Source organism: Enoplosus armatus, chromosome 9 (assembly GCF_043641665.1).
Source record: "Enoplosus armatus isolate fEnoArm2 chromosome 9, fEnoArm2.hap1, whole genome shotgun sequence".
Classification (NCBI taxonomy): domain Eukaryota; kingdom Metazoa; phylum Chordata; class Actinopteri; order Centrarchiformes; family Enoplosidae; genus Enoplosus; species Enoplosus armatus.
In genome coordinates, this window is record NC_092188.1 from 12,327,655 (window position 1) to 12,349,236 (window position 21,582).

The following is a 21,582-nucleotide window of genomic DNA, read 5'->3' on the forward strand; positions in this document are numbered from 1 at the left end:
AAATAACAACACAATATACACAAATACAGATGTCACTGTGCATGAACAGACAGCTCAGTTTTTTATAATAGAATTAAAAGTAATATATATTTAGGGTTGTAGCTATCATTGAAGACACTGAAGTCATGTCCTCTATATTTTGAGAAAACACAGGTTTAGGGACCTGTTACTATGTGTAACTTTAAATTTAGACGAAAATCAGGCGTGGAAATAGTCCAGCAGTAACTACTCCAACATACATTTGAAAAAAAAGCATTTTTGAAAATATAATAGAGAAAATTTTAATTTTCTCACCTCCAACATAAACCTTTTTTTGGCGTAACCGAAAGAAAAAAAAATCACAGATGCCATGTATTATAAATTAAATAAAAATAAATAAAACATTGTTTAATATACTTAACCATCAATGTTCAAGAGGCCTGCTTTCTTGGCTTCCATGCCCACATTTTCTGTTACGTTTTGTTACAAATAAGACCTTTAAACTAAAATGTGTCTTGTAATGATCAAATAGTTTCTGTAACCATGAGCCAACTGTTAAGTCATTATTCTAACCAAACCAGACAAAAGCCACTTGCAGGACTCTTGACGTCAGTATTTAAAAATACTGGTTATGGGCCTGATTGTATTAAAGTCACTATGAGTAAACATTTCATGTGATTATAGCATCTTTCAGATTGTATACTGTAGGTGTTGTGCAGTGCTGTCCTCCACAGTGTCCTTCTTTAATACTACCACTGTGGGGCACTACAGTCTGAAATGAAAAGTTTTAAAATAATAGACTTTATACATTATGCATCACCACATCTTAAAAAGAAAAAAAACTAGAATATTATCTGTTTATTTGAATTTAATAAATATATATAGAGAAATTTAGATTTAATAAACGGTGCATTTATTTAGATAGATATTATTAAAAATAATAATGATCAGTAACTACAGTAAGAAATAGTAATAACATTAAATACAAACAATACAACAACAAAAAAAAAGTAAAAGAAACCCGTGAATGATATGAAATGAAAATAAAAGATAAAATACAGGAAGCGTTTGTTTTGTCACTTACACTGCATTGCCCATAGTGCCCTTGGGTATTTCCTTACTTCCTTAGTGCTACGTCATATGTTTTCCTCCCTCACGCGGGTCCCTCGGGTAAACTTCCGAAGCGGAATCGGGGAACATGGCAGACGAGCAGGACTCGGCACCGGAGCCTGCCGCTGCCTCTCCCCCGGAGAGCCCTCACACTGAGCGGCCTCACTCCGTCTCTTTCTCCGAGAGCGTCCAGCCGGCCGTCGGGATGGTGAGCCAGCTGCTAACCCACCCGTCGTCCCTCAAGTTTGACAAAAACATCAAACAGGCCTTCTACAACACGGGGGCGATGATCTTTGTGGCGATCTGCTGCGGAGCGGCTGTCCTGGTCTACTTCATCCTGGAGGCCTTCCTCCGCCCGCTGCTTTGGGCAGTGCTCTGCGGCACCTTCCTCCACCCCTTCAAGTACTCCCTGGCCCGGCTCGGCCGCTCGTGGCTCAGCGACCTGCAGGAAACCGGGACGCCCATCGTGGTGGGGACCCTCCTGGTCCCGGTGTGGTGCGTGAACTACGGGGTGGAGGCGATGGGCAGGCTGGTGCTGGAGAGGCTCACGGTGCTGCTGGTGATCGGGGCCGGGGCGCCGCTGGTCTACTTCCTGTACCTTTTCTGGAGCGTCATCGGCATGCAGGTGATCCTCGGGCACGTCTGCGGGGTCATCGGGGCCGCGCTGGATTGTTTCCACGCTGTGTGGGTGAGTGAATGCACGGTGGCAATTGGTTACACCCCCATGTCATGACAACAAAAGCCCCTCTGTGTCACTCAGTGTGGGTGCCACCGGGTGGGCGAGGTCAGCTCTGTCAACTGGGTCATCCTAAACAGGCTGCTCACTGTGGAGCTGCACCTCATGGCTGAAATGTCACTATATTCATATAAGAATAATTTACAGTATTGATTATATTCCTGTATGGAACATGTATGTTCTATTTAAGTTCTATCTAAAGTTCACTGGTTCCAGCATCTCCAGTGTGAATATCTGCTGGTTTTCTGGGTCTATGAGAGTGAATTAAAGATCTTTTGATTGACTGTTGGTTGGGTAAAACAAGCTATTTGAATATGAAAACCTGCACTTTTGGAAACTGTGATTGGCGTGTTTCACTATTATCTGATAGTTGATTAATTGAGTAAATAACAATAAAATGAGCTTTGAATCATTAATGTGAACAAGTTACATTGTTAAAGGATCACACAATATCATGTTATCACCCCAACATAATCAATAGTTGATAAACGATCATATGAATTAAAAGCACTGCAGAATGACAAACAGCTGCAAAATGTATGAATTGCATTTCCTTGAACGTGTCTTATAAAGGCTTATTCCATTAACCTCAGTGCAGAGAGTTTTTTGCTTGAAACTTGTGCCTAAACTTTTTTAGCTGATCTAATTTCCTGCCGTTTCAGTGTCTGATCGATCAATACCTTATTATTCCAAAACAGCTGCAGGGGCCGGAGTCCAGCCGCACTTGGATACTTGACTGGATACAAATTGCATTAAATGTTCCTCCTCAGACAGCATGTCCTTTCTCTGAATGCAGAGGTAGACTGACGCTGGGCCCTTGTCTATAAATAGGATGGAGGACACACTGTATTAAATTACATCGAAAGATGTCTTTGTGTGATGTGGAACCAGCTAAGACCTTTGCGATCAGCTGATTATAGACTGGAGCATCGTATTTCATCCTTTTCCCTCCAAACAGCAGCAGATTTATTGTTTTCTGCAGTCTGTTGGTTAATGGAGGTCTGGGAAGAACAGAAAGTGCCGTTTGATCACTTCAACGTCATTAAATGTTTTTGAAATATGCAACAATTTAGGAAAAATATTGCAGGAAAATATTGCTCTGTCATGTTGCACTTGCATTAATGACATTTTGAGAAAGTAGCAGACACATGTTGATATTTATTGTTGAGCTGTTGACAATCAATCTCTGCAACGGTCTTCATAGCGCTGGCCGGCAGATATGGTTGGAATCAATCCCATGATATTATAAGAACATTTTTCTGACATTATATATCTGGAGAATCACATATAAAATAATGAAGTTGATGTTCAGTATAACAATCTATTGTTATACATTACATTAGACAAAACTCTGCAACAAGCAATTATTTTCATTATTGATTGATATGCAGATTATTTTCTTGGTTCACTGATCAATTGTTTGGTCTGTGAAATAGTGTAAAGTGCCAATCACCATTTTCCTAAAGCCCAAGGAACCATACAAAGCAAAACAAGCCATTTGAAGATGATCAGGAACCTAAGATATTCAATTTACAATAACACAAAACAAAGGACGATGGTCTATTGTCAGACTTCAGAAGCTGGAACTAGGGAATGTTTATCTTAGATGGTTAATCTGTTATAAAAATTGTTGTTGATTAATTCTTTAATAATTAAAAGCTCCACTTTAAATGTATAAAACAAAACATTCAATAGAGTCTGAGTTTCTAATTAAATTCTGCTTGGGATCATTCATTCGGACAGCAACACACATACTTGATGAGTGTACATCATAAACACTGACCACATTCTTTAAACTCAGTCAGGAAGCTCAGAAGGGGATTTTGAAACAGCACTGTATGTGGAAGAAGTTTCGACTGAACAGAAGCTGAAACACTTTCATCTCATTGTACCCCGAAACATCTCCTCTGTTTTTATTATTTTGCCACTCTGCCTCTTGTGTTTCTTTTCAGGTGTGCACTGTGGTGGTTGGCTACTTATTGGCAGTTTGCTTCAAGTGGAGTCCGCACACTGAGCGCTACCTGAGGGCTCTGGCTCTTCCTGTGTGGGCCATCCTGCTCTTCTACATCGGTGAGAGGGTGTTGGTGGTGAGGCTGGAGATTCCTGCTCAGACATGCTGGTTGTCATTTCATACTTTCATGCAAAACTCCCTCTTTGCCCCTGGGAAGATTTCTTCAGATTTTGCCTGAATGAGCAGCAGGTAGCTCGAAGCAGCTTCAGAGAATGATTCAGAGAGGATGAACACTGTCTTTTTCCAAATGCGAGGGAGTGAAGTAGTTTTCCAGTTAAGATAAGGCGCTGTCTCTACAAGTCCATTAGACAGAGTTACATAGTAAGATCATGATGTCTCCAGTATTTTTAGCACTCTTAAGGCATGCCGAAAAGAGATGTTGACCTTCAGGCGTGAAATGTTAAAAGTGACTGAGAGATATTAAGAGGAAGTTCTGCTCAAGAGGAGAGCAAGGAGGAGGGTTCACATGGCTGTGGGCAAATCTGAGAAAATGTTCCCTGTGTGGCATGTGCTTGGATAAAAATGCTACCATACGATCGGCTGAAATGATCAGTATTATCTCAGTATTTATGATATGATATATTTTTTATAGCTTTATGGCAAAATATGTCTAGAAATATGTTTCAGCTCGTCCAACAAGACACAGTGGTGCACCAGAAGTCAACATTTTTGCCAAGAAATAACCACATATTCATCTCCCTGGTTTCTGCATCTGTTTTTAGTATCTCTGACTGGCTCGTGGAGAGTGCCCATATTTGTGGTTGTGGTTACACTCATCATCGTGGGCTCCCAAGAGAAACCACCTGTCACTGGCAGAGGTGAAAATTTATGGACACACACACACATTCACATTTAGTAATAAGCACCCACCCCCCCATCGACTGGGCCTTTATAAATATGGTCAAAAGAGTGCCGCTAAATGTTTTTTTGTGTGAATTAAACATTAGAGTTATAACATTGTTACCAGCGGAGAGGGTCAGGCTAGCTGTTTCCAGTCTTTATGCTAAGCTAAGCTAACCGCTAAAATTCAAGAGGGTCAAATCAGCTTATTATTAACTTTGAACTGCTCTAGGAAAGAATCCTGTTGACCAGTTTTCATCCTTTAGTATAATTTCTGGTCCTCAAGCTCAACCAGCACTTCAAAGTCATACAGTATCTAGCCTCAGATTTCTTAATACAGCTTTACCTGAAACATAAGCGACATGAGGTGGACAGTTTGTCCCTTAAACAGTGAGTGGAAAAACAGTTATGACCATACGACCATGTGGGAAACACACACAAACCCACAAAGAAGTGTGTTGCATTCTCCATACTACCGCTGCCGTTACATGTTACTGTTGTTTTTTTCTGTCTCTCTTCTCCCCCCCAGGAGAGCTGTCTGGGCAGGTGTTGTCATTTGCTGCTAACACTATTTACATGGCAATCTCCTGTAGCAACCTTCAGCTGAAAACTGAGCCCAGTGAAAACTCTACCACAGGTAAGACAGCTCACTCTGTGCTCTGTGTGTTACAGATTTTCTGAACCAGCTTCCAGCAGCAATTGGAGGAACTGCAGCTACAGTGGTTGGCACTTGGTACAACCAAGCAAAGTCCATCCTCATTGCTTTGTTCTCTTCATCTCATATGCTTCTTTTGTACCCTCCTCTCCCTCAAGAGGGTATGCAGCCTGTGGACCCCCTTCCTTCCACGCCTGGGTTCCCTCGGGGCTCTCGTTCATTACCAGGTGGCCTCTTCCAGAAAGAGAAAAGCTCCCACAGAGCCAGTGATATCTACTTTATTCTACTGGTGTGGGCCATTGTACTGGTTCAGGTGTGGCTCAACCTCTGGATCCTACAACTGCTGCCTATCCCTGTGGCTGGTAACACACACACACACACACACACACACACACACACACACACACACACACACACACACACACATGCACACACCCTTTCACATGCATTTCTCCGACTGAACTCAGACTAACGTTGCATTGATGCTTTAGTGTGGGTGCTGAAGAAGCTGGTGGTCCACTTTGGCCTGAAGAGCTTTGCAGCGCGGACTCTCACCTCTTGGTGGGCGGTGCTGGAGAAGCTGGGGCGTGAGCGAGAGGAGGCCCTGCTGCCTGGACCAATCAAAGGCTTGGCTCAGTTCCTGCTGCGTATCGACACTAAGGTAACGTCTCTGACCGATCTCCAGGTGCCGCTGGTGCAGGAGCTGTCCTTATTTCCTCTATTGATTTCACACATCCTCACCCAGGCACACACCAGTTACACCAGTAAATCTTGGATACTGTGTCTGCAGTTCAAAGGGGCGTGTAGGGGTATTGAATTGTTTACAAAGAAGGGATTCCTCACATTGTTTGAAGCTTGCATCCAGGACATTTACCTGACAAACATGTTTCAGACCAGTTTCAGTGATTGTGTGGGTTCCTGTCTTAATCATTTGTCCTGACCATTCATCCTCTGATGTACATATCCCTCAGGACTTCAGTACATACAAATAAACCCCAAAAATATCAAAATTGTAATCATGTGTTCAGGTTTTGGAACTGATCCACAGGAAAAACTGGCACAAAATGTAACAAACTATAAATGCATTTCATTTGCATCAGTTCTGCTTTATAGCATCTTTCAGCTTATTGTTTTAGTCCGGCCTGTAACTTTACTGCTTTGGTTCACTTTCACCGCTCGCATAGTGTCGTTGTGATGCAGCAGGAAACAATTTTTCACGAAAAAGCTCTGATAAACTGGCTGTACGCTACCTGTCCAACACCAAATGGCAGACAGACAAATTTAGCGTCTAACTGGTGGACATAGTGGAGCAAGAGGAGTAAGAGCCAGATATTTCCAAAAATGAGCACTAGAAGAGAGTGAACATTGGACTTCTTCGGGTGAACACAAACACCAAATGAATGATGATGTTGCTCAGTGTGTGATGAATGTAAAGGAAGGTGTTTGCTAACATGTTCCCCAGAGCAAATTTATAGGGCGATAAATGTCAGTGTTGTGTTCACAGCTTGTGGTAGAATTTTCCAAACAAGAGAAACTGAGGTGCACTTAAGTCAGAGTCACATAAATTACTTGGTTACAAGAAATTCTCACAAGGTTTCACACAAAGACACTAATGGCCTCATTGGTGACACATTTTACACTAAAAGATGTCTTGCTACTGATGTTTTTAGGCTGTAGTTGTGTCGTGTGTTTGTAATCACAATGACTTGCATCCCACTATATAGCGAATCCACTCCCTCTGTATGGCCTGTAGTTGAATCCTGCCTGCCACACTCCACTTCCTGTATGTACCCAGAGAGGTTGTGTTCTTGTCGCACGGGTACATGTGATGACTGCTGCACAGATCTTTCCAATAATAATCTTCCCAATGTCTCTTTGTCTCCTCCCCAAGCTCTGGCATTGGCTTAACAAGCAGGTAATGACTTGGAGGAGCAGAGTGCTGAGAGACTGAAACAGAAAGAGTGTGTATGAAAGAAAACAAGAGAACAAAGAGAAATAGATAACCTGTATATATGTGTGTGTGTGTGTCTGTGTGTGTGAAGGCTTGAGCACACCTTGTAGTAGCTTGGACTGGCGCTTTACCCATCCACTACTCCCTATCCATCACCCTCTCATCCCTGTCTACATGTCTGTCCTCTCGCTGCTTTCCTGCTTTTATTCTGACAGGAAGCTACGGTCGGGGAGGTGGGGCTCTTTGGTCCCTCAGCCTCGTCCGTACCTTCTCTGCTGTGATCTAACTGGCAGGTTTGGCTTTGAAGGGTGTATGAGCTGCATGGAGAGATGGCTGATGTAGAGGGAGCAGAGCTGAGTGGGAGGAGAGGGCAGTGTTTCTGAATATATGTAGGTCGATAAGCCCGATGGTTAACAATGTTTTTAATAGAGATGCAGGAGAAACACTGCCCTGTGGTCTCCCAGAGAGAGCCCTTGGAGAGATGTGGTTACGCTTCAGGAGCTTTTATGGGCGTGAATGGGGCTGGGGATGGACAAAACAATGGAAACACCTAACAGTTTGTCAATATGAAGCACCAAGATTTACCATTCTTTTCTCCTTAAATACATTATTTACTCCTGTTTGGATAACATATGTTAAAAAATTATAGTTGTAATGAGCAACTGTTTTTTTTTAAACTACATTTGTGTTTTTAAAGATTTATGTCTTCAGTAGGTGCAAATGGGTTTAGGGCTGAGTGCTACAGACAGGGTATTGAGAGATGCACTAATATACTGTTGGTTTTGGTTATTTCCATGATATTTGTTGACAATAGGAGAGTAAAGGGAAAAAATGCCAGCTTTATTCTTTAAAGATTCAAAGGTATCCACTGGGCTCCTTAGTTAAAATGTCACAGAGGTGTTGGGTGCAACCCTGAGATTTCTGAATACATAGTTTGTAATGTTAAATATGTACTTTTTCATGAGGTTTTTCCCTTGCTGCATTAAACTGCAGTGTTTGTAATCACTGAAGTGACTGTGTGGCCTATTTTAACCTTCATTAGTGCTCTTGTGTTGTATTAAGTGGTGCTTTTTTTTACCTCTTCTAAAGTAGACCCTTACTGCTAATTGGTGCTCAACATAGTGGACTAACATGCCTGGTTTAGTTATTTCAAAATTAAAGTCCTTACTGATGTGGTGATTCCATTTTTTTGTAAACCAATTTTTTGCTGTACTTGGATTTAATCAGTCAGCCTGTAAAGCGTAATTCGTCTGTAAGGTAAGGCTCTGTTCTTATAGGCGGAAAGTTCAACATTCACAGAGAGTGTTAAACAGTTTATTCTGGACTTTAGGACTGTATCGCTTTGTGAAGCTGAAATGCAATGGAACCTTTACTTCCATATTATTTCACCATCAATATGACAAACCATTAGGACATGGTCTTAATGGAGAGACGTGTCCTCTGTAACAGAGCCTCTTCCAGTAACTTGCCATTGACTCCAGTAACACATGGCTTTTGTGACATTAACACACATACAAATGGAGACTAAATCTGTTATAAGTTGGCTGTTGATGCAATTTTTGGAGCATTGAGAAACCTGCGTTAAGAGTTTCACCACCCTCCAACAGATTGAACTTTGACAGATGGATGGACGGGCAACACAGACAGAAAAAGTCATGCATTCAAACGCAAACAGAGTTTTTCACTTGCATGTTTCCATGTTAAAGTGCAACGACGTGTGCATGCATGTGTACAGATACCCTGGCTGTTTGTTCTTGCAGTCCACTACCTTACTGTCCTCAGGGCCCAAGGGGGCAGCTTTTAGATCCAAAATGGCTTCTCCACACGGGAAGGACACAGGTTTCTCCATGTGTCTGATCACTGTATGTTTTCAACCTCTTCAGAATTGTATTGACTTTGAATATTTTATCCCCTCCCTTTCTTCTATTTCCCTCCTCCTCTCTCTGTATGTACGTACTGTAGATGATCGTGTGGTTGGAGCGATCTCTGGATAAAATCATCAGCATCTTCATCATCTTCCTCCTGGTCACAGGGACCCTGCTCATGGCTCTGCTGCTCACCGCTATGGTACCGTTTTTGTTCCTTTTGAACCACTTCACTGCACTTCAGAGGTGCTGACATCGTCTTGAATAACATTTTTAATCTTTCTAGGTTCATCATGAAAGTGTTCACATCATCGACGTAACCAGTAACCTCATCAACGAGACTGTGTCAAACCATCCAGAATGGGCCAAGTAGGACAGTTTACCCTCTTTTTATTTGTGTCTTTCTGTTTTGGAGTTGATAATTTCTCATCTGCTGAACACTTTGTCCTCCTCTAGTTGGCTTCCAGAGGCTCGTGTGGTGCAGAAGGCTCTGAATTCAGCTGCTACTAATGTCTATCAACACGGTAGAGAATGGATAACACAAAAAGTAAGAATAATAATTGTCTATATATTCTCTATTGGTTTCTCTGACTCAAAATATGGAAGCAAAAACAGAATGCTTTGTTTGCCTGTTAAGCTTTGAATCTTTCTTCTTTTGTGCAGCTTCATAAGATGTTAGGAGACAAAGTGAACCACACAGCTGTGATTGAGAAACAGGTTTTGGAGCTTTGGGACAGACTGTACCACTCCTGGTTTGTGAAGGTAGAGGTCAGACCAGTCCATTTAACTCCTTGATGCCCCCTTAAAAAAATCATCATGCTGACAAAATACTACATTTCCAGAACACGACCCACCCTGGGCGCCAACGTGGTCAGAAGATGATGGCTCCCAGACAGAACAGCTGGCTAGTTGACATCCTGGACTGGAAGGACATCGCCTCATTTCTGCAGGAAAATATTGAGACTCTGCTGTCGGTAAGTATGGATGTGTTTTAACACTCTCATCTGTGTGAGGCAGAGGATATGTTTTGCTTTCATAGATCTGTCGATCCATCATCACATGCAATATTACAGACACTTAATTGAAAGAAATTTGGCTAAAGCCCAGGGGGAGTGCTACATCATTTTTTTGTCCTTATTTTTCAGAGAAAGGATTTTGATAGAACAATGGGCGTTACAACAAGTGGAGGTCATAAATCGTTGACATATTTACAGCTCTGTGTCTCACAGGGGTGTACAGTGTTCCTGTGGATGACATGTTTGCTGCTGCCTTGTTGTTTTGTAGATCCTGGAGTCTCTGTGGGTGGTAATGAGTAGAAATGTTGGCCTCCTCATCTCCACCACGACCACTCTCTTCACCGTCTTGTTCCACAGCGGCACAGCTCTGCTCAACTTTGCACTGAGTCTGGTATGAAACATTGACCATTTAGCACAAAGTGACATGAGGTGGTTTTGGTTTGGTTCATTGACATTATGAGGAGTCGCTTTGCTCGCGCTCGTTTACCTGCTGCGTTAAAACCAGACAAAGTTCCAACTGAGAGTAAACCGGCTCGCACTCAGAAAGTTCACATTTGCTGCATCTTAGTAACAAGCACAAACACTTGTGAAAAATACAACACATCAGACTTTATCAGGGATGGAACGATAACGTCCTGGACTTATTTCCATTGTTGTCCTTGGTGTTCTCTCAATCCACCAAACTTTAATGTTGTGGACCTTGCATGGTAGCCGTCACACACATATATTTTTTTGCATCAAAGAACATATGTGTTCTTCATCTAGATAATGCAGATTACCATTTTATTTATCCTCAATTCTCACGTGGAGATCTGGAACTTCTGCAGACTCGTCTTAATGGAATTATTTGCAACAGATCTTTAAGCTTGAAACATCTGTATCCCTGAGGTGTGGAGGGCATGAATATTCTTGGTTGTACTTGTGCTTTTGTGGGGATTAATAGATGGATAATTTGAATTAATACTTGCTCAGCTGATGTACAATATTTATTATATTGCCTGCCTTTTTTTGGGTAAACATGTACAAGAGGACTCTGTCCTTTAACAATCTGGATTAGTTTTGCAGACGTACTCTTCATATTTGTGCTGTTTCCCGTTTCTACACAGGTGATTTTCTTGACCACTCTCTTCTACCTGCTGAGCTCCAGTGGTGAATACTACAAACCTGTCAAATGGGTAATCAGCCTGACCCCCCTCTCCCAGCCAGGACCCTCCTCAAACATCATAGGCCAGTCTGTAGAGGAGGCCATCAGGTAGTCACACACACAGAAACTCATCAGTGTGCATGTGTATGACATTTAAACGATCTTAACACATACCTCAAGGAGATTCTCTTTGACCTTGTGTGTGTTTGCTTTGAAGAGGCGTGTTTGATGCCTCTCTGAAAATGGCTGGCTTCTACGGCCTCTACACGTGGCTCACTCACACCATCTTTGGCATCAACATCGTCTTCATTCCCTCTGGTGAGTCAGCGTGCTCACAGCAGATCGTCCTGTCATTGTACCTGCACCTGCCGGGCCACAGTCAGTATTTTCTCACTCTTTTGAATCCCTCTCTCCTGGCCTGAAGCCCTGGCTGCCATCCTGGGTGCAGTGCCGTTCCTGGGGACCTACTGGGCCGCGGTGCCGGCGGTGTGCGACCTGTGGTTGGCGCAGGGCGAAGGCGTCAAGGCCGTGCTGCTGCTGATCTGCCATCTGCTTCCGACGTATTTTGTAGATACGGCTATCTACTCCGACATATCAGGGTATGTATGTGTGACGCATTGACACATTTGACCAGCAAATTTCAACAAACCAACCGCCTGCTTGTTACCCAAATACGGCTTTGAAAGGAGGCCAATCTGTTGGTTAAGGCTATGAACAGTGTGTCCATTTGCCTCATCCTGTTTTATAAACCGTCAGCTGTTTGAGATAGAAAACAACACCAGACAGCGGGCCAGATAATGCTCCATCTCAGCTGTTATTGGGAGCCCGGCCTCATGTTGAAGTCTGTTTCCCCTTCTGAATAGTGTTTCCTTTAGGATAGGATTTCATTTAGGTTAACGTCATGATTAGGTGTCACAAAGAGGACTAGTTGGGATTAGGCTTAAGGTGAGGGGAAACACAAATGTATGGGGAAACCGACTTCAACACAACACCAGCTTTATGGTGCAGACAGTGTGCTGTTCTGTACCATATTGGTGTTTTTTCTCGTTACAGTCCAGTAAATTCCACTCACATATAATTTACATTATTAAGTATTTTCAAAAGCATAATTTGCATTTCTGGCTTGTATTCCATCATTTCAGTATGCGGTGAAAATCAACTTGGGTAGTGTTACATGATACATGATAAAGACTGGTTAGTTGCATTTATATTTTTTAAATCAAAGTTATGTTTGTTGTTTGCAAGAGGGGACACATTTCCAACCTCTCTGTGATGGCGCATTCACACTCTTACATCCAAGAATTGATTGCTGCCAAAAAGTAAAGCTCTGTATTAATGATCTATATTGTTGAATAGTAAAATCTGAAAGACAAACCTCAGATTCAGATTCTCATTCTGTAAAGCACCGCCAGCGAAACAGTTAACTGCACTGCAAGGCAACAATTATGTAACTTTGTCTGAGTCTAAAAATGTTTGGTGTGCTTTAATTGATGTAAAAGATACATCATGATTTATAATATGTACATGTGAGGTCAAATATGTAAAAGCAAAATTCCACTACGTGTTTCTTTACATTTCTATTTTCTAGTTATTTCTTTGTATTGATCTGTCTTCTTGTCTTCGTCAGGGGAGGACACCCGTATCTGACAGGTCTGGCGGTGGCAGGCGGAGCGTACTATCTGGGTCTGGAGGGCGCCATCATCGGGCCCATCCTCCTCTGCATCCTGGTAGTTGCAGCCAACATCTACAGTGCCATGCTGATGAGCCCCAGCTCTGCGGTGCCGACGCCGGTGCAGTCCACCTGGCCGCTCCACCCCATCAGGTGAAGATCAGATCTGAAACACGTAAAATCTTCAGTAAAATAAAACCGTACCATCATTGTCCTCTCGCTTGTCACCCTCAGGACCTTCGCAGACTCCACCCCCTCTGTCCTGAAGAGGACCAGTGAGTGAGAGCGAGAGGGTGTGTGTCCCTGTGGAACGTCGCCTGGCTTCCTATTGGCTGATTCCTAAGGAGAAGCGCTCCCTTCCCTGAAGCTCCTCCCTACGCCGCCCTGCTCTACAGGAGTCGGCCCCTATAATACATCCATGGTCGGCCCCCGACTGAGCAGTGATGGTGGCGTAACGGCTGGTCACCCATGATGCCGTCTGCGTACCAGAGCCGTTTCTCTGAGCAATGTGGCGCCAGCTGCTCTCATTCAAGACCCTAAAGATTACAGATGCGAGCGTTCATCCTGATCCCAAACACGGACCAATGACAATTGGGCTTTCCAATTATAAATGGCGGAGACGTTGATGCTTATCACGTCATCTCTCAGAACTCAGTGCCTAAATTGATTTTGTAATGTTTAAATATGCCTAAAATGATCTTGCGGTTTGTGGTGAACTCTAAGATGATATATTTTATCTACAAAGCCCCTGATGTCCACCTGCATATGTGGTTGTGCAGTATTTGTACTCGCTACCTCTATCCTCATGGAGACTCATGTAGAGTTTGTAGTGAAAGCCGGTTTGTGTAAAGATGAACTGAACACAGCCCTCGCGCCCAGTTCAAGAGAAGGAGTCGAGGACTGTTTTTTAGTTTAACTTCATGAGTCATTCACGTTTCAGTGATAGTAGCTGTGAGTTTGAACAATAGCTGTCTGCTTTAGCAAAGACTCACTCTCCCGCTCTTCCTGGACCAGGCTTTGTTACCACTGTTTTCCCTTTTTGAGTATCTGTACGGATGAATCATAGCAAACGTCTCTGCTCGTTGTTTGAACGGTGACTACTTTAGTGGATCAGATTAGACGCCCTGCTTTCAGGGAGTTTGGTCTGAATCCGAGACCAGAAGATTACTGAGGGATTCTGTTTTTACATTTTTAATTTATTTCAAGCTTAACTTTTTTTTTTCTTAACACACTGTGAGTACACATACACGCAAGCAAGGTTTTCATTTTCAACACGCTTAGCTGATCTGTCAGTATTGAAGCACGTTTACACTCAGAGTATTTTTGTAAGACTGACTGTCATCCCCATCGCAATTTCATCTGTAGGTTTTTGAAATGATTTTTTACTCGCCTCATCCACTCCGTACTTTAACTACAGTCTGAGCACTTTTCTGAGCAAACCACTTCAACGTGAGTATGAAGTAGTTTACATCGGTTGAATTAATAAACAAGCTGTACAGATGAATTGTGTATGTACTGCTCATACGTGGCTACTGTGTTAGCTGCCTGTGTTAGCTCGGTCCTGGGTTGGAACAAGTGTGTGGTTTAGCTATGGTTTCACTGTTTATCTAAACTACTGTAGTTTCATTTGGTACTGGTTTTTAATGACTGGATATGCACTGACACAATAAACATTATCATTTAAACTGCACTGGCTTTGTTGGGTGCCTCATTCATAGTTTGCTTTTTGACTGAAGACTGAAAGATATTGAATTTATAACAGTGGTGAAAGAAGTATTCAGATCTTTTACTCAAGTAAACAATAAATAGTAATAGTAAAAATACTCAAGTTGAAGTCCTGGATTATATTTTATAAATTGATCGTATGTTTTGTATGTAAAATCTTAATCTGTAAAGCAATTAGTAATTTAAGATATCAAATAACTGTAATGGAGTAAAAAAGATTTCAGAATTATAAAGTGGCAGAAAAAACTACCAGTACATCCCAATTGCACTTCAGTACAGCACTTGAGTAAATGTACTCAGTTACTTTCCACAACTGCAATAATCTAAAAAATAAAAGTGACAAATCCAAACGTGAGAGAATCAGTCAGTGCATGCAAACACAGAACAGGTCGCTCTGAGGATGTGAATGTTTACTGATAAGAAAACATTTTATCTGCTGCTAAACTGCTCATACAGTGCATCCGGAAAGTATTCACAGCGCTTCACTTTTTCCACATTTTGTTATGTTGCAGCCTTATACCAAAATGGATTAAATTCATTTTTTTCCTCAAAATTCTACACACAACACCCCATAATGACAACGTGAAAAAAGTTTTGAGATTTTTGCAAATTTATTAAAAATAAAAAACCTGAGAAATCACATGTACATAAGTATTCACAGCCTTTGCTCAATACTTTGTTGATGCACCTTTGGCAGCAATTACAGCCTCAAGTCTTTTTGAATATGATGCCACAAGCTTGGCACACCTATCTTTGGGCAGTTTCACCCATTCCTCTTTGCAGCACCTCTCAAGCTCCATCAGGTTGGATGGGAAGCGTCGGTGCACAGCCATTTTCAGATCTCTCCAGAGATGTTCAATCGGATTCAAGTCTGGGCTCTGGCTGGGCCACTCAAGGACATTCACAGAGTTGTCCTGAAGCCACTCCTTTGATATCTTGGCTGTGTGCTTAGGGTCGTTGTCCTGCTGAAAGATAAACCGTCGCCCCAGTCTGAGGTCAAGAGCGCTCTGGAGCAGGTTTTCATCCAGGATGTCTCTGTACTTTGCTGCATTCATCTTTCCCTCTATCCTGACTAGTCTCCCAGTTCCTGCCGCTGAAAAACATCCCCACAGCATGATGCTGCCACCACCATGCTTCACTGTAGGGATGGTATTGGCCTGGTGATGAGCGGTGCCTGGTTTCCTCCAAACGTGACGCCTGGCATTCACACCAAAGAGTTCAATCTTTGTCTCATCAGACCAGAGAATTTTGTTTCTCATGGTCTGAGAGTCCTTCAGGTGCCTTTTGGCAAACTCCAGGCGGGCTGCTATGTGCCTTTTACTAAGGAGTGGCTTCCGTCTGGCCACTCTACCATACAGGCCTGATTGGTGGATTGCTGCAGAGATGGTTGTCCTTCTGGAAGGTTCTCCTCTCTCCACAGAGGAACTCTGGAGCTCTGACAGAGTGACCATCGGGTTCTTGGTCACCTCCCTGACTAAGGCCCTTCTCCCCCGATTACTCAGTTTAGATGGCCGGCCAGCTCTAGGAAGAGTCCTGGTGGTTCCGAACTTCTTCCACTTACGGATGATGGAGGCCACTGTGCTCATTGGGACCTTCAAAGCAGCAGAAATTTTTCTGTAACCTTCCCCAGATTTGTGCCTCGAGACAATCCTGTCTCGGAGGTCTACAGACAATTCCTTTGACTTCATGCTTGGTTTGTGCTCTAACGTGCACTGTCAACTGTGGGACCTTATATAGACAGGTGTGTGCCTTTCCAAATCATGTCCAATCAACTGAATTTACCACAGGTGGACTCCAATTAAGCTGCAGAAACATCTCAAGGATGATCAGTGGAAACAGGATGCACCTGAGCTCAATTTTGAGCTTCATGGCAAAGGCTGTGAATACTTATGTACATGTGATTTCTTAGTTTTTTATTTTTAATAAATTTGCAAAAATTTCAAAAAAACTTTTTTCACATTGTCATTATGGGGTGTTGTGTGTAGAATGTTGAGGAAAAAAATTAATTTAATCCATTTTGGAATAAGGGTGTAACATAACAAAATGTGGAAAAAGTGAAGCGCCGTGAATACTTTCCGGATGCACTGTACACTTGCATGGACTGACTATATTAGTGCATGAGATTCTCATCACAGAGCAGATTATTGTTTTGTGTGAAATAAGCACAAGAGCCAATCGTCAGGACTCAGTGGTTGTTCTGGTTCTGGTACCAGTTCAACTTTCTGCCATCACTGCCTGAAGGTAAGAAAATATTTTACAGACGGAATTGAGTGAAATTTCCCTTTAACTGTACTGGGCAGCTTCCAGGTGGGATTATGTTGAACTGTGTGAATATAAAGCGAGCTACAAATTGAGTAAAAAAAAAAAGAAGCATGCTTTCAAAATCTAACTTTCCCTGGAAATAAATAAAAGTGAAACCTTCCTTCTGTGTTTGTGTGAGTTGAGTCAGACGGCGGCGTCTGCTCTGTGAAGGCTTTACAGATTGTCAATGTGTCAGCGAGGCTCTGGACAGATGGACGGAATAAATATCAAATCCACGGAAAGCTACAGGACGGCTGCTGGTAAAGCCAGACACCTTTCCATTGAAGTCACCAGTAAACTAATCAACAAGCACCGCAGCATGAAATCCATACCGCTGATATTCAAATGCTGTTGTTAGATATTACTCTCAAGCGTGTGATGTTAGAGTCAGTAAACATCTGAGTTTTACACATTTTGTTATTCCAGGAAATAGAGGAAGTAGTTCTCGATAAAGTATAATGTAGGTATAAAGTGTAAACTGTCAAGGTCTTTTTTATCTTTATACAGTGTCAGTGCTGAATGTGGGACTGTGGCAAAGATGTGGGCTGGATGAGACTGTAGTTTTAAACGTGTTGGGAACAGGGGAGGGTGTGTGGAAGAGATATGTAAAATACAAAGAAGATGCTTTGTGAAGCTAGCTATTTGTAATTTTCAGACTACGAGGTGTCAAATATAATTGAAAACAGATTACATTTAACATCATGAAGTGTTTGTGTTTGGCTCTAACAGTGACTCCTGAACGAAACCACGACCTTCCAGGTGACTTCACACACGGATAATCTGTAAAAAAAAAAAAGCAAAGGAGATTTTGTTAAAAAAGACCATCTTCCAACATCAGAGACTTTATTCAACTCAAAGAAGGAAAGAAGAAATGGACCAGAGAATAACACATCTTATTGTATTGTATGTTGTAGCTCCACATGGACGATGCTGCCAGTTGCTGTCTCTCAGGTTCAATGAGCACTGTAGCTTGTAAAATCTGGTGGTTAATGTAACAGCTTGTCAAACGTGATAAAACCTCCTTCTGAACAGGTAAACATGAAATAAGTTCTATCAAAACAAGAAATTCCCAAATAAAGTCAGAAACAATCAAATTATGTTATTAATCTTGTTGGTTTCAAACTCCTGATGTAATGACACTTTTTTTCCTTCTTATTCATAGAAAATACTACATTAGTACTCAATACTGTCAATATCACTATGGATTAAGAGCGAAAAACGAAGTAATAACTGCTGATTATTGTAATAATCTGTTATTAGCATTATCTACAATTTATATTTCTTTTTTGAGAGAACATTTAACCAAATGCAAGATACGACCAGTTCCACCAAACCAGAGATGAGTTTAAATTAATGAGAATTAGCGCAGGGTCTTGATAATAAAATATAAAGCTGATTTCACAAACAAGGATCAATAAAACAATCAAACAACTAAATTAGATGGACGCATTCCCAAGTTTATAAATTCACTCTGTTCCTCTGAACATGCTTCAATATTCCGTCTTTTCGTGGAGTTTCCCTCCGGGCCGCAGTCTGCTTCCGCTTTGATCCATTTCTCCACATCAAAGACTCCACATAGTTCTTCTGAAGTCTGCAGCACATAAACCAGAGCGGGAGTCTTACTGAGCTCTCGCAGCTCTAAAGCTCCTTAACGGCAGAATCACTCATTTCATTCAGGCGGACAGAGAGCGAGGTGTCTCCTTGAAGAAGACTCTTCTTGGATATACAGGTTAATCTTCTCTGAGGAGGAGGAGGAGGAGGAGGAAGAAGCAGGAGGAAGCAGAGGAATCTCCCTCTGCAGACTGACTTTTGGACCTCTGATGATGTGACAGCCTGATATGTCTCTTTTTGGCCTTAGTGGAGACAAAATTAGACTGATGGGTAATCTGTTGTAGCATGAAAACATCCCAGTATCTTATTGCATTTACTCTACAGGAGATGCTCTCTGAAAACAAAAGCAGAGAATCAGCATCTTTTATTAAAGATGCGCATGCAAAACACTGTTGTCTAATACGTCTTCCTGATGCCTCTAGGTGGGTCTAATCCAGACAAATGAATAATTCAACAGATCAAGTGAAGGAGTTTGAATAATCCACTTTCCACAGAACATGTAGTGAGTCTGCTGCCCGACTCCATTACGTTCACGCCGCGCCGCCATGTTTATTAAAAAGACACGAGGGTCCCATTTCCCCACAAGACTTATCTCGCTTCCGCACAGACTCAGCTCTACTACAGCAGGGTGCTTCTTCTGACTGTGGGGAGATAAGACAGATTATGATCTTGGGTGCCTCATGCAGCGGTCCCATGACTATGTGGTTGACACTGAGGCCAACTCTGTTAAAACTGAATTCTTCTGAAGTGACAACAAAGGTAGTGAAGAGGAAGAAGACCGCAAGCTAGTAAACATGGATGTAAACAATGCAAATACATTTCAAAAATCTGATTATTCTGATGATTTATGAGGAAGGACATAAAGACATTTCTCAGGCCTGGAGGACAGGCGGGCCTTCTGCTGAGAAACACTGAATGTAAACATAACAAAACTCCACAGGGCACCTTTCAGCAGAGACTGCATGAATGTCAAGCTCAAATCTAACTTGTTTGTTTATGGAAAAAAAAAAGAATATTGCCAGATATGCTATTTTATTTAATTTAATTCATTAAACTCTCAAATATGGATATTGGCCTCAAAAATTCAGTCTTAGTTGGGCAATTTAATTAATCACCAAGTTAAAATCAAACTTAACCCACATTTTTGGGAACTGCTACTGTTTCTGACTGAAGAGCACATGTGTTGTCAGAGTGTGTGTGCCTGCAGACAAAAAAGAGGCAGAAATCAACATTTTCCTCGTATTGTTCTGTAAACTTTTTCGCCTTTATTTTCTACATTTGGATCAGCTCAGTGTGGAAGCCTGGACATCAGTAACTTCAAACCCCCCAACCCCCCCTCCTCCCCCCAAAAGTCAGAAATGTTCACATCTTCACCGCACAGTCACTCGCTCAGACATGAAACCAGTCGACGGCCGGCCTCCTCTCACTACCACGTCCACAACAAAGATGAACCCAGTGTCCCATGTGTAAACCCCTCCTCCATTGGAGGAGGCCGAAATGGTTAAAACCTTTATAAATCACCTCTCCTGCCCCGACTTGCAGCCGCAGGAGTGATACCAAACAAACAAACAAAAAAACAGAATAAAGAAATCATGATGGTTGAAATGAGAATGACACACTGATGTAACTGTTCAGCTGTCTCTGAGATATGAATAGTGAAATACTGCAGGTGAGCTTGCAAAGTGAGATATGCAGTTATGGATTAAGATATGTCTGCTGCTGCTGCACTCTGTGATCCACCGTTCAACCCTTCACTCCCGTCTGCGCTCTTCAATTATTATTCTGTCCCTGATGAAGTCTCCTAAGACACCTCAGTGACGTCTCCGTGATATTCTGACAGCCGCTTTCCAGGCTTCCCTCTCCTGCTGTAGACGTGTCCTCGGGACAGCGCAGAGGCTCGGCTCTGATTAGAAAATAAAAGCAGCTTTTGCTCTTTTGTACAACGGACGCAGGGATACGCTGATCTGCTGTCAGTCTACGCTACAGGGATGTCCAACAGCGAAGGAATCTGAGAGCTGTTTGTTCTAGTAAACAGGGAGCTGATGGACTGGGATTAGTACTGAAGACACATGCTCTCACACACACACCAACACATCCATCCACACACTCCACTGGAGGAAAGAAGCCCTTGGAGTGTATTTTTTAAGAGGTCATTGAGAAGAAGATATGAGAAAATGGATTAAAGTATCAGGCTAGAGCAGCCTTTTTCCTATATGTATACAGGATCTGTCTGTGTGTGTGTGTGTGTGTGTGTGTGACTATGTAGTGCCTTATGGGAGACTTCCCTATGCTTTAACACTACATTAGGCAGTGAACATCAGTTACATATACAGAGTCCTCTGTGTGTGTGTGTTAGCTCTATGTTAAACATCTTTGAAGACAACAGAGACGGACAGACAGACTAGGGTTACTGCTCTGTGGCACTCTCACATGACTGTAGAAACAGACAAAACCATGTAAAAACTGGACATAGAAATCTCAAGATATCACAAACATCATATTTCTCTATCTCTAGATCTCTGCTGATGGCAGGTGTCGGGTCCTCACTTTTATTTTTTGTGTGCAGTCCCTTTGAAATTCCTCAGCGAGGAGGCTTCAGTCTGTAGGATGAAATGCTGAGGAGTAACACCAGAGGGAGACATACACTGCTGCAAGACTGTAGGAGGGGCTCTGACACACACACACACACACACACACACACACACACACACACACACACACACACACACACACACACACACACACACACACACACACACACACTCACTCACTCACTCACTCACTCACTCACTCACTCACTCACTCACTCACTCACTCACTCACTCACTTACACATGCACCCTTCTTCATAAGAGTTCACCAGAGTTCATTTTCAAAATCCATTACAAAATTAAATTAAAAAAAAGAAAGAAAATAGGAATTCAGCCCCCTTCTCAAAGCATACATTCATCTCAGAATACACATTCATAC

At 42.3% G+C, this 21,582-nt stretch overlaps 1 protein-coding gene across 1 annotated transcript; it reads left to right on the forward strand.

The window, feature by feature from the left end:
- Positions 1 to 1,132: 1,132 nt before the first annotated feature.
- tmem245 (transmembrane protein 245) lies at positions 1,133 to 14,666 on the forward strand. Its single transcript, XM_070912007.1, has 18 exons — positions 1,133 to 1,777; positions 3,778 to 3,895; positions 4,559 to 4,654; positions 5,206 to 5,313; positions 5,490 to 5,693; positions 5,823 to 5,992; positions 7,223 to 7,246; positions 9,245 to 9,349; positions 9,434 to 9,516; positions 9,604 to 9,694; positions 9,811 to 9,909; positions 9,990 to 10,121; positions 10,432 to 10,554; positions 11,270 to 11,415; positions 11,525 to 11,625; positions 11,732 to 11,906; positions 12,935 to 13,129; positions 13,211 to 14,666. Exons 1-18 carry the CDS (start codon positions 1,178 to 1,180, stop codon positions 13,257 to 13,259), a joined length of 2,619 nt encoding a protein of 872 aa, XP_070768108.1. The 5' UTR covers positions 1,133 to 1,177; the 3' UTR covers positions 13,260 to 14,666.
- The last annotated feature ends 6,916 nt before the right edge of the window (positions 14,667 to 21,582 follow it).

Bases quoted from the DNA above. Each gene is read 5' to 3' on its own strand.
- tmem245 (XM_070912007.1), top strand. From the start codon at position 1,178: ATGGCAGACGAGCAGGACTCGGCACCGGAGCCTGCCGCTGCCTCTCCC. The intron at 3,896-4,558 runs GTGAGAGGGTGT...ATCTGTTTTTAG, and splicing joins CATCCTGCTCTTCTACATCG to TATCTCTGACTGGCTCGTGG. The intron at 5,314-5,489 runs GTAAGACAGCTC...CTCTCCCTCAAG, and splicing joins CAGTGAAAACTCTACCACAG to AGGGTATGCAGCCTGTGGAC.